A 13964-nucleotide genomic window follows, 5' to 3' on the forward strand; every position below is an offset into this window, starting at 1 on the left:
CCTGACGCCAGGCTCGGTCGCCAAGGGTCTCTGGGCGGGCACCAGTTGGCAACGAACATTGACTAACTTTCCGTTCCAGTCAGCCCACCCCACCTTTACCAACAGCAACTTCTATTAACCAACAGTGAGGCCCGAGGTATCCGTTGCTAAGGGCCGTGGGGCCGGTTGCTAAGGTTTCTGCCTGCTCTAAAATGGCGGCCGGTTCCATTACCCTCCCTCATCATCCTAATAAGGGTCATCCCCTCACTCCTCCCCCCTCTCCCCTCCTCCCTCCCCCCTCTCCCCTCCTCCCTCCCCCCTCTCCCCTCCTCCCTCCCCCCTCTCCCTCTCCACCCCCCTCTCCCCTCCATCTTCTCTCTCCCTCATTCCGCCTTCTCTCCTCAGCATCCACCTGTCAATCTCCGCACCCGCTTTGCGCGCATGCGCGGCGGCGGCTGCGCTTCCCCGGATGTTGTTTCCACGCATGCGCCCTGCGGTGATTTCTCTTTTTTTTTCACTCTCTCGCCCCGGGCTCGACAGTGCGCACGCGCGCTAGGGACCAGCCCGTGGCGCCTGCGCAGTCCAGCGCCCACTTCCATTGACCTCGCTGAATATGATTGATGAGGATTCACTCTGCGCGGGAAAAAAACCCATCATCGGAAAGTGGTTTAAACTGCGGAATAACCGGAACAGGTTCGATCAGGACCGCATGGGACACCCAGGCCCATAGCAACGGATACCCAGGCCCATAGCAACGGATAACCAGGCCCATAGCAACGGATAACCAGGCCCATAGCAACGGAAACCCAGACCCATAGCAACGGATACCCAGGCCCATAGCAACGGACACCCAGACCCATAGCAACGGATACCCAGGCCCATAGCAAAGGATACCCAGGCCCATAGCAACGGATAACCAGGCCCATAGCAACGGATATCCAGGCCCATAGCAACGGACACCCAGGCCCATAGCAACGGACACCCAGGCCCATAGCAAAGGATATCCAGGCCCATAGCAACGGACACCCAGGCCCATAGCAAAGGATATCCAGGCCCATAGCAAAGGATATCCAGGCCCATAGCAACGGACACCCAGACCCATAGCAACGGATACCCTGGCCCATAGCAAAGGATACCCAGGCCCATAGCAACGGATAACCAGGCCCATAGCAACGGATAACCAGGCCCATAGCAACGGATAACCAGGCCCATAGCAACGGATATCCAGGCCCATAGCAACGGACACCCAGGCCCATAGCAACGGACACCCAGGCCCATAGCAAAGGATATCCAGGCCCATAGCAACGGACACCCAGGCCCATAGCAAAGGATATCCAGGCCCATAGCAAAGGATATCCAGGCCCATAGCAACGGACACCCAGACCCATAGCAACGGATATCCAGGCCCATAGCAACGGACACCCAGGCCCATAGCAACGGACACCCAGGCCCATAGCAGCGGACACCCAGGCCCATAGCAAAGGACACCCAGGCCCATAGCAAAGGATATCCAGGCCCATAGCAAAGGATATCCAGGCCCATTGCAACGGATAACCAGGCCCATAGCAACGGACACCCAGACCCATAGCAACGGACACCCAGGCCCATAGCAACGGACACCCAGGCCCATAGCAACGGATAACCAGGCCCATAGCAACGGACACCCAGACCCATAGCAACGGACACCCAGGCCCATAGCAACGGATACCCAGGCCCTTAGCAACAGATACCCAGGCCCATAGCAACGGACACCCAGGCCCATAGCAACGGATACCCAGGCCCTTAGCAACAGATACCCAGGCCCTTAGCAACAGATACCCAGGCCCTTAGCAACAGATACCCAGGCCCTTAGCAACAGATACCCAGGCCCTTAGCAACAGATACCCAGGCCCTTAGCAACAGATACCCAGGCCCATAGCAACGGACACCCAGGCACATAGCAATGGACACCTAGGCCCATAGCAACGGACACCTCGGCCCATAGTAACGGATACCCAGTCCCTCAGCAATGGACACACAGGCCCATAGCAACGGATACCCAGTCCCATAGTAACGGATACCCAGGCCCCTAGCAACGGATACCCAGGCCCATAGCAAAGGATACCCAGGCCCCTAGCAACGGATACCCAGGCCCATAGCAAAGGATATCCAGGCCCCTAGCAACGGATACCCAGGCCCATAGCAACGGATACCCAGGCCCATAGCAATGGACACCCAGGCCCATAGTAAAGGATACCCAGGCCCATAGTAAAGGATACCCAAGCCCCTAGCAATGGATACCCAAGCCCCTAGCAATGGATACCCAGGCCCATAGTAAAGGATACCCAGGCCCATAGCAATGGATACTCAGGCCCCTAGCAACGGATACCCAGGCCCTTAGCAACGGATACCCAGGCCCACAGCAACGGATACCCAGGCGCATAGCAACGGATACCCAGGCCCACAGCAACGGACACCCAGGCCCATAGTAACGGACACCCAGGCTCATAGCAACGGATACCCAGTCCCTCAGCAATAGACACACAGGCCCATAGCAACGGATAGCCAGGCCCATAGTAACGGATACCCAGGCCCCTAGCAACGGATACCCAGGCCCATAGCAAAGGATACCCAGGCCCCTAGCAACGGATACCCAGGCCCATAGCAAAGGATATCCAGGCCCCTAGCAACGGATACCCAGGCCCATAGCAACGGATACCCAGGCCCATAGCAATGGACACCCAGGCCCCTATCAACGGATACCCAGGCCCATAGCAACGGACACCCAGGCCCCTATCAATGGATAACCAGGCCCCTAGCAACGGATACCCAGGCCCATAGCAACGGATACCCAGGCCCATAGTAAAGGATACCCAGGCCCCTAGCAACGGATACCCAGGCCCCTAGCAATGGATACCCATGCCCCTATCAACGGATACCCAGGCCCCTAGCAACGGATACCCAGGCCCCTAACAATGGATACCCAGGCCCACAGCAACGGATACCCAGGCACATAGCAAGGATACCCAGGCCCACAGCAACGGATACCCAGGCCCACAGCAACGGATACCCAGGCCCCTAGCAACGGATACCCAGGCCCCTAGCAACGGATACCCAGGCCCCGAGCAACGGATACCCAGGCCCATAGTAAAGGATACCCATGCCCATAGTAAAGGATACCCAAGCCCCTAGCAACGGATACCCAAGCCCCTAGCAACGGATACCCAGGCCCATAGTAAAGGATACCCAAGCCCATAGCAACGGATACTCAGGCCCCTAGCAACGGATACCCAGGCCCATAGCAACGGATACCCAGGCCCCGAGCAACGAATACCCAGGCCCACAGCAATGGATACCCAGGCCCACAGCAACGGATACCCAGGCCCACAGCAACGGATACCCAAGCCCACAGCAACGGATACCCAGGCCCCTAGCAACGGATACCCAGGCCCCTAGCAACGGATACCCAGGCCCCAAGCAACGGATACCCAGGCCCCTAGCAACGGATACCCATGCCCATAGCAACGGATACCCAGGCCCCTAGCAATGGATACCCCGGCCCTTAACAACGGATACCCATGCCCACAGCAACCGAGGCTGGGGTCAGGGCCCCGATCCACCAGGCCCGGGGTCAGGGCTCTAATCCACCCGAGCCCGGGGTCAGGGCCCTGATCCACCCGGCCCGGGGTCAGGGTCCCCATCCACCCGGCCCGGGGTCAGGGTCACGATCCACCCGGCCCGGGGTCAGGGCCCCGATCCACCCGGCCCGGGGTCAGGGTCCCGATCCACCAGGCCCGTGGTCAGGGCTCTAATCCACCCGAGCCCGGGGTCAGGGCCCTGATCCACCCGGCCCGGGGTCAGGGTCCCCATCCACCCGGCCCGGGGTCAGGGTCACGATCCACCCGGCCCGGGGTCAGGACCCCATCCCACCCGACCCGGGGTCAGGGTCACGATCCACCCGGCCCGGGGTCAGGGTCTCGATCCACCAGGCCCGGGGTCAGGGCTCTGATCCACCCGGCCCGGGGTCAGGGTCACGATCCACCCGGCCCGGGGTCAGGGTCCCGATCCACCAGGCCCGGGGTCAGGGCTCTGATCCACCCGGCCCGGGGTCAGGGTCCCGGTCCACCCGGCCCGGGGTCAGGGTCCCGGTCCACCCGGCCCGGGGTCAGGGTCCCGGTCCACCCGGCCCGGGGTCAGGACCCCATCCCACCCGGCCCGGGGTCAGGGTCACGATCCACCCGGCCCGGGGTCAGGACCCCATCCCACCCGGCCCGGGGTCAGGGTCACGATCCACCCGGCCCGGGGTCAGGACCCCGATCCACCCGGCCCGGGGTCAGGGCCCCGATCCACCCGGCCCGGGGTCAGGGCCCCGATCCACCCGGCCCGGGGTCAGGGCCCCGATCCACCCGGCCCGGGGTCAGGGCCCCGATCCACCCGGCCCGGGGTCAGGGCCCCGATCCACCCGGCCCGGGGTCAGGACCCCATCCCACCCGGCCCGGGGTCAGGGTCCCGATCCACCCGGCCCGGGGTCAGGACCCCATCCCACCCGGCCCGGGGTCAGGGCCCCGATCCACCCGGCCCGGGGTCAGGGCCCCGATCCACCCGGCCCGGGGTCAGGGCCCCGGTCCACCCGGCCCGGGGTCAGGGTCCCTGTCCACCCGGCCCGGGGTCAGGGCTCTGATCCACCCGGCCCGGGGTCAGGGTCACGATCCACCCGGCCCGGGGTCAGGGTCACGATCCACCCGGCCCGGGGTCAGGGTCCCCGTCCACCAGGCCCGGGGTCAGGACCGCATCCCACCCGGCCCGGGGTCAGCGTCACGATCCACCCGGCCCGGGGTCAGGACCCCATCCCACCCGGCCCGGGGTCAGGGCCCCGATCCACCCGGCCCGGGGTCAGGACCCCGATCCACCCGGCCCGGGGTCAGGGCCCCGATCCACCCGGCCCGGGGTCAGGACCCCATCCCACCCGGCCCGGGGTCAGGGTCACGATCCACCCGGCCCGGGGTCAGGGTCACGATCCACCCGGCCCGGGGTCAGGACCCCATCGCACCCGGCCCCGGGGTCGGGGTCACGATCCACCCGGCCCGGGGTCAGGACCCCATCCCACCCGGCCCGGGGTCAGGGTCACGATCCACCCGGCCCGGGGTCAGGGTCACGATCCACCCGGCCCGGGGTCAGGACCCCATCCCACCCGGCCCGGGGTCAGGGTCACGATCCACCCGGCCCGGGGTCAGGACCCCATCCCACCCGGCCCGGGGTCAGGGTCACGATCCACCCGGCCCGGGGTCAGGACCCCATCCCACCCGGCCCGGGGTCAGGACCCCATCCCACCCGGCCCGGGGTCAGGGCCCCGATCCACCCGGCCCGGGGTCAGGGTCACGATCCACCCGACCCGGGGTCAGGGTCCCCATCCACCCGGCCCGGGGTCAGGGCCCCGATCCACCCGTCCCGGGGTCAGGGTCCCATCCCACCCGGCCCGGGGTCAGGACCCCATCCCACCCGGCCCGGGGTCAGGGTCACGATCCACCCGGCCCGGGGTCAGGACCCCATCCCACCCGGCCCGGGGTCAGGACCCCATCCCACCCGGCCCGGGGTCAGGACCCCGATCCACCCCGGCCCGGGGTCAGGGTCACGATCCACCCGGCCCGGGGTCAGGTCCCCATCCCACCCGGCCCGGGGTCAGGGTCACGATCCACCCGGCCCGGGGTCAGGGTCCCCATCCACCCGGCCCGGGGTCAGGGTCACGATCCACCCGGCCCGGGGTCAGGTCCCCATCCCACCGGCCCAGGGTTACCATAACATTCGCGCAGGCGCAGTGGGCGACAATGGGGAGAAGCTGCGCCGGCGCAGTGGGCGACAATGGGGGAGAAGCTGCGCCGGCGCAGTGGGCGACAATGGAGGAGAAGTTGCGCAGGCGCGGTGGCGGCGGGTGCCGCGGGGCACGATGGGAGCGGTCTGACCTCTCCGGGGCGCGAGCGGCGGAGAAAAAAATTCAAAGCGGTGGAAAAAAAACGGTCGGTGAGTGAGAGGAAAATAAATCAAATATAATATAAATAATATATAATGATTATAGATATAAATAATATATACAGAGAGAGATTATAGATATAAATAATATATAGTGAGAGATTATATATATAGAGGGGGGAATATAGGGGAATATATATAGAGGGGGGAATATAGGGGAATATATATAGAGGGGGGAATATAGGGGAATATATATAGAGGGGGAATATAGGGGAATATATATAGAGGGGGAATATAGGGGAATATATATAGAGGGGGGAATATAGGGGAATATATATAGAGGGGGAATATAGGGGAATATATATAGAGGGGGGAATATAGGGGAATATATATAGAGGGGGAATATAGGGGAATATATATAGAGGGGGGAATATAGGGGAATATATATAGAGGGGGAATATAGGGGAATATATATAGAGGGGGGAATATAGGGGAATATATATAGAGGGGGAATATAGGGGAATATATATAGTGGGGGGAATATAGGGGAATATATATAGAGGGGGGAATATAGGGGAATATATATAGAGGGGGGAATATAGGGGAATATATATAGAGGGGGGAATATAGGGGAATATATATAGAGGGGGAATATAGGGGAATATATATAGAGGGGGGAATATAGGGGAATATATATAGAGGGGGAATATAGGGGAATATATATAGAGGGGGGAATATAGGGGAATATATATAGAGGGGGGAATATAGGGGAATATATATAGAGGGGGAATATAGGGGAATATATATAGAGGGGGGAATATAGGGGAATATATATAGAGGGGGAATATAGGGGAATATATATAGAGGGGGGAATATAGGGGAATATATATAGAGGGGGAATATAGGGGAATATATATAGAGGGGGGAATATAGGGGAATATATATAGAGGGGGAATATAGGGGAATATATATAGAGGGGGGAATATAGGGGAATATATATAGAGGGGGAATATAGGGGAATATATATAGAGGGGGGAATATAGGGGAATATATATAGAGGGGGGAATATAGGGGAATATATATAGAGGGGGAATATAGGGGAATATATATAGAGGTGGGAATATAGGGGAATATATATAGAGGGGGAATATAGGGGAATATATATAGAGGGGGGAATATAGGGGAATATATATAGAGGGGGGAATATAGGGGAATATATATAGAGGTGGGAATATAGGGGAATATATATAGAGGGGGAATATAGGGGAATATATATAGAGGGGGAATATAGAGGAATATATATAGAGGGGGGAATATAGGGGAATATATATAGAGGGGGGAATATAGGGGAATATATATAGAGGGGGGAATATAGGGGAATATATATAGAGGGGGGAATATAGGGGAATATATATAGAGGGGGAATATAGGGGAATATATATAGAGGGGGAATATAGAGGAATATATATAGAGGGGGGAATATAGGGGAATATATATAGAGGGGGGAATATAGGGGAATATATATAGAGGGGGGAATATAGGGGAATATATATAGAGGGGGGAATATAGGGGAATATATATAGAGGGGGGAATATAGGGGAATATATATAGAGGGGGGAATATAGGGGAATATATATAGAGGGGGGAATATAGGGGAATATATATAGAGGGGGGAATATAGGGGAATATATATAGAGGGGGAATATAGGGGAATATATATAGAGGGGGGAATATAGGGGAATATATATAGAGGGGGGAATATAGGGGAATATATATAGAGGGGGGAATATAGGGGAATATATATAGAGGGGGGAATATAGGGGAATATATATAGAGGGGGGAATATATATAGAGGGGGGGAATATAGAGGAATATATATAGAGGGGGGGAATATAGGGGAATATATATAGAGGGGGGAATATAGGGGAATATATATAGAGGGGGGAATATATATAGAGGGGGGGAATATAGAGGAATATATATAGAGGGGGGAATATAGGGGAATATATATAGAGGGGGGAATATAGGGGAATATATATAGAGGGGGGAATATAGGGGAATATATATAGAGGGGGGAATATATATAGAGGGGGGAATATAGAGGAATATATATAGAGGGGGGGAATATAGGGGAATATATATAGAGGGGGAATATATATAGAGGGGGGGAATATAGAGGAATATATATAGAGGGGGGGAATATAGGGGAATATATATAGAGGGGGAATATAGAGGAATATATATAGAGGGGGGAATATAGGGGAATATATATAGAGGGGGAATATAGAGGAATATATATAGAGGGGGGAATATAGGGGAATATATATAGAGGGGGGAATATAGGGGAATATATATAGAGGGGGGAATATAGAGGAATATATATAGAGGGGGGAATATAGGGAATATATAGAGGGGGGAATATAGAGGAATATATATAGAGGGGGGAATATAGGGGAATATATATAGAGGGGGAATATAGGGGAATATATATAGAGGGGGGAATATAGAGGAATATATATAGAGGGGGGAATATAGGGGAATATATATAGAGGGGGGAATATAGAGGAATATATATAGAGGGGGAATATAGGGGAATATATATAGAGGGGGAATATAGGGGAATATATATAGAGGGGGGAATATAGGGGAATATATATAGAGGGGGGAATATAGGGGAATATATATAGAGGGGGGAATATAGGGGAATATATATAGAGGGGGGAATATAGAGGAATATATATAGAGGGGGGAATATTGGGGAATATATATAGAGGGGGAATATAGGGGAATATATATAGAGGGGGGAATATAGGGGAATATATATAGAGGGGGAATATAGGGGAATATATATAGAGGGGGGAATATAGGGGAATATATATAGAGGGGGGAATATAGGGGAATATATATAGAGGGGGGAATATAGGGGAATATATATAGAGGGGGGAATATAGAGGAATATATATAGAGGGGGGAATATAGGGGAATATATATAGAGGGGGGAATATAGGGGAATATATATAGAGGGGGGAATATAGGGGAATATATATAGAGGGGGGAATATAGGGGAATATATATAGAGGGGGGAATATAGGGGAATATATATAGAGGGGGGAATATAGGGGAATATATATAGAGGGGGGAATATAGGGGAATATATATAGAGGGGGGAATATAGAGGAATATATATAGAGGGGGGAATATAGGGGAATATATATAGAGGGGGAATATAGGGGAATATATATAGAGGGGGGAATATAGGGGAATATATATAGAGGGGGGAATATAGGGGAATATATATAGAGGGGGGAATATAGAGGAATATATATAGAGGGGGGAATATAGGGGAATATATATAGAGGGGGAATATAGGGGAATATATATAGAGGGGGGAATATAGAGGAATATATATAGAGGGGGGAATATAGGGGAATATGGAGGGGGAATATAGGGGAATATATATAGAGGGGGGAATATAGGGGAATATATATAGAGGGGGAATATAGGGGAATATATATAGAGGGGGGAATATAGGGGAATATATATAGAGGGGGGAATATAGAGGAATATATATAGAGGGGGGAATATAGGGAATATGGAGGGGGAATATAGGGGAATATATATAGAGGGGGGAATATAGGGGAATATATATAGAGGGGGAATATAGGGGAATATATATAGAGGGGGGAATATAGAGGAATATATATAGAGGGGGGAATATAGGGGAATATGGAGGGGGGAATATAGGGGAATATATATAGAGGGGGAATATAGGGAAATATATATAGAGGGGGGAATATAGAGGAATATATATAGAGGGGGGAATATAGGGGAATATGGAGGGGGAATATAGGGGAATATATATAGAGGGGGGAATATAGGGGAATATATATAGAGGGGGAATATAGGGGAATATATATAGAGGGGGAATATAGGGGAATATATATAGAGGGGGGAATATAGGGGAATATATATAGAGGGGGGAATATAGGGGAATATATATAGAGGGGGGAATATAGGGGAATATATATAGAGGGGGAATATAGGGGAATATATATAGAGGGGGGAATATAGGGGAATATATATAGAGGGGGGAATATAGAGGAATATATATAGAGGGGGGAATATAGGGGAATATATATAGAGGGGGGAATATAGGGGAATATATATAGAGGGGGAATATAGGGGAATATATATAGAGGGGGGAATATAGAGGAATATATATAGAGGGGGGAATATAGGGGAATATATATAGAGGGGGAATATAGGGGAATATATATAGAGGGGGAATATAGGGGAATATATATAGAGGGGGGAATATAGGGGAATATATATAGAGGGGGGAATATAGGGGAATATATATAGAGGGGGAATATAGGGGAATATATATAGAGGGGGAATATAGGGGAATATATATAGAGGGGGGAATATAGAGGAATATATATAGAGGGGGGAATATAGGGGAATATAGATAGAGGGGGGAATATAGGGGAATATAGATAGAGGGGGGGATATAGGGGAATATATATAGAGGGGGGAATATAGGGGAATATATATCGAGGGGGGAATATAGGGGAATATATATCGAGGGGGGAATATAGGGGAATATATATAGAGGGGGGGATATAGGGGAATATATATAGAGGGGGGAATATAGGGGAATATATATAGAGGGGGGAATATAGGGGAATATATATAGAGGGGGGAATATAGGGGAATATATATAGAGGGGGGAATATAGGGGAATATATATAGAGGGGGGAATATAGGGGAATATATATAGAGGGGGGAATATCGGGGAATATAGATAGAGGGGGGATATAGGGGAATATATATAGAGGGGGAATATAGAGGAATATATATAGAGGGGGGAATATATATAGAGGGGGAATATAGAGGATTATATATAGAGGGGGGATATAGGGGAATATATATGGAGGGGGGAATATAGGGGAATATATATGGAGGGGGGAATATAGGGGAATATATATAGAGGGGGGGATATAGGGGAATATATATAGAGGGGGGAATATAGGGGAATATATATAGAGGGGGGAATATAGGGGAATATAGATAGAGGGGGGGATATAGGGGAATATATATAGAGGGGGAATATAGCGGAATATATATAGAGGGGGGAATATAGGGGAATATATATAGAGGGGGGAATATAGGGGAATATAGATAGAGGGGGGGATATAGGGGAATATATATAGAGGGGGAATATAGAGGAATATATATAGAGGGGGGAATATAGAGGAATATATATAGAGGGGGGAATATATATAGAGGTGGGAATATAGGGGAATATATATAGAGGGGGGAATATAGGGGAATATATATAGAGGGGGAATATAGAGGAATATATATAGAGGGGGGAATATATATAGAGGTGGGAATATAGGGAATATATATAGCGGGGGGAATATAGGAGAATATAGATAGAGGGGGGGATATAGGGGAATATATATAGAGGGGGAATATAGAGGAATATATATAGAGGGGGGAATATAGGGGAATATATATAGAGGGGGGAATATAGAGGAATATATATAGAGGGGGGAATATAGAGGAATATATATAGAGGGGGGAATATAGAGGAATATATATAGAGGGGGGAATATAGAGGAATATATATAGAGGGGGGGATATAGGGGAATATATATAGAGGGGGGAATATAGGGAATATATATAGAGGGGGAATATAGAGGAATATATATAGAGGGGGGAATATAGAGGAATATATATAGAGGGGGGGATATAGGGGAATATATATAGAGGGGGGAATATAGGGGAATATATATAGAGGGGGGGATATAGGGGAATATATATAGAGGGGGGAATATAGGGGAATATATATAGAGGGGGAATATAGAGGAATATATATAGAGGGGGAATATAGGGGAATATATATAGAGGGGGGAATATAGGGGAATATATATAGAGGGGGGAATATAGGGGAATATATATAGAGGGGGGATATAGGGGAATATATATAGAGGGGGGAATATAGGGGAATATATATAGAGGGGGAATATAGGGGAATATATATAGAGGGGGGAATATAGGGGAATATATATAGAGGGGGGAATATAGGGGAATATATATAGAGGGGGGAATATAGGGGAATATATATAGAGGGGGGAATATAGGGGAATATATATAGAGGGGGGAATATAGGGGAATATATATAGAGGGGGGAATATAGGGGAATATATATCGAGGGGGGAATATAGGGGAATATATATAGAGGGGGGGAATATAGGGGAATATATATAGAGGGGGGAATATAGGGGAATATATATAGAGGGGGGGATATAGGGGAATATATATAGAGGGGGGAATATAGGGGAATATATATAGTGGGGGGAATATAGGGGAATAGATATAGAGGGGGGGAATATAGGGGAATATATATAGAGGGGGGAATATAGGGGAATATATATAGAGGGGGGAATATAGGGGAATATATATAGTGGGGGGAATATAGGGGAATATATATAGAGGGGGGAATATAGGGGAATATATATAGAGGGGGGAATATAGGGGAATATATATAGAGGGGGGAATATAGGGGAATATATATAGAGGGGGGGAATATAGGGGAATATATATAGAGGGGGGGAATATAGGGGAATATATATAGAGGGGGGGAATATAGGGGAATATATATAGAGGGGGGGAATATAGGGGAATATATATAGAGGGGGGGAATATAGGGGAATATATATAGAGGGGGGGAATATAGAGGAATATATATAGAGGGGGGAATATAGAGGAATATATATAGAGGGGGGAATATAGGGGAATATATATAGAGGGGGGAATATAGGGGAATATATATAGAGGGGGGAATATAGGGGAATATATATAGAGGGGGGAATATAGGGGAATATATATAGAGGGGGAATATATATAGAGGGGGGGAATATAGAGGAATATATATAGAGGGGGAATATAGGGGAATATATATCGAGGGGGGAATATAGGGGAATATATATAGAGGGGGGAATATAGGGGAATATATATAGAGGGGGGAATATAGGGGAATATATATAGAGGGGGGAATATGGGGGAATATATATAGAGGGGGGAATATTGGGGAATATATATGGAGGGGGGAATATTGGGGAATATATATGGAGGGGGGAATATAGGGGGAATATGGAGGGGGGAATATAGGGGAATATATATGGAGGGGGGAATATAGGGGAATATATATGGAGGGGGGAATATCGGGGAATATATATAGAGGGGGGAATATAGAGGAATACATATCGAGGGGGGAATATAGAGGAATATATATGGAGGGGGGAATATAGGGGAATATATATAGAGGGGGAATATAGGGGAATATATATAGAGGGGGAATATAGGGGAATATATATAGAGGGGGGAATATAGGGGAATATATATAGAGGGGGGAATATAGGGGGAATATGGAGGGGGAATATAGGGGAATATATATGGAGGGGGGAATATAGGGGAATATATATGGAGGGGGGAATATAGGGGAATATATATCGAGGGGGGAATATAGGGGAATATATATAGAGGGGGGAATATGGGGGAATATATATGGAGGGGGGAATATAGAGGAATATATATGGAGGGGGGAATATAGGGGAATATATATGGAGGGGGGAATATAGGGGAATATATATGGAGGGGGGAATATAGAGGAATATATATGGAGGGGGGAATATAGGGGAATATATATGGAGGGGGGAATATAGAGGAATATATATAGAGGGGGGAATATAGGGGAATATATATAGAGGGGGAATATGGGGGAATATATATGGAGGGGGGAATATTGGGGAATATATATGGAGGGGGGAATATAGGGGGAATATGGAGGGGGGAATATAGGGGAATATATATGGAGGGGGGAATATAGGGGAATATATATGGAGGGGGGAATATAGGGGAATATATATAGAGGGGGGAATATAGAGGAATATATATCGAGGGGGAAATATAGAGGAATATATATCGAGGGGGGAATATAGGGGAATATATATAGAGGGGGGAATATAGGG

The 13964-nt window shown here is 50.3% G+C and overlaps 1 protein-coding gene across 1 annotated transcript; it reads left to right on the plus strand.

Annotated features, from left to right (window-relative positions):
• Positions 1 to 592: 592 nt before the first annotated feature.
• On the plus strand, positions 593 to 5757 carry LOC137311461 (basic salivary proline-rich protein 2-like). Its single transcript, XM_067978655.1, has 2 exons — positions 593 to 672; positions 3651 to 5757. The coding sequence occupies exons 1-2, from the start codon at positions 593 to 595 to the stop codon at positions 5755 to 5757; spliced, it is 2187 nt and encodes a 728-aa protein (XP_067834756.1).
• Positions 5758 to 13964: the final 8207 nt, after the last annotated feature.

Source organism: Heptranchias perlo, unplaced genomic scaffold (assembly GCF_035084215.1).
Source record: "Heptranchias perlo isolate sHepPer1 unplaced genomic scaffold, sHepPer1.hap1 HAP1_SCAFFOLD_337, whole genome shotgun sequence".
NCBI classification, from domain to species: Eukaryota; Metazoa; Chordata; class Chondrichthyes; order Hexanchiformes; family Hexanchidae; genus Heptranchias; species Heptranchias perlo.

Coding starts and splice junctions, on each gene's coding strand:
- LOC137311461 (XM_067978655.1), top strand. CDS start 593: ATGATTGATGAGGATTCACTCTGCGCGGGAAAAAAACCCATCATCGGA. Junction 673..3,650: donor CTGCGGAATAACCGGAACAG/GTTCGATCAGGA, acceptor GCCCGGGGTCAG/GGTCCCCATCCACCCGGCCC.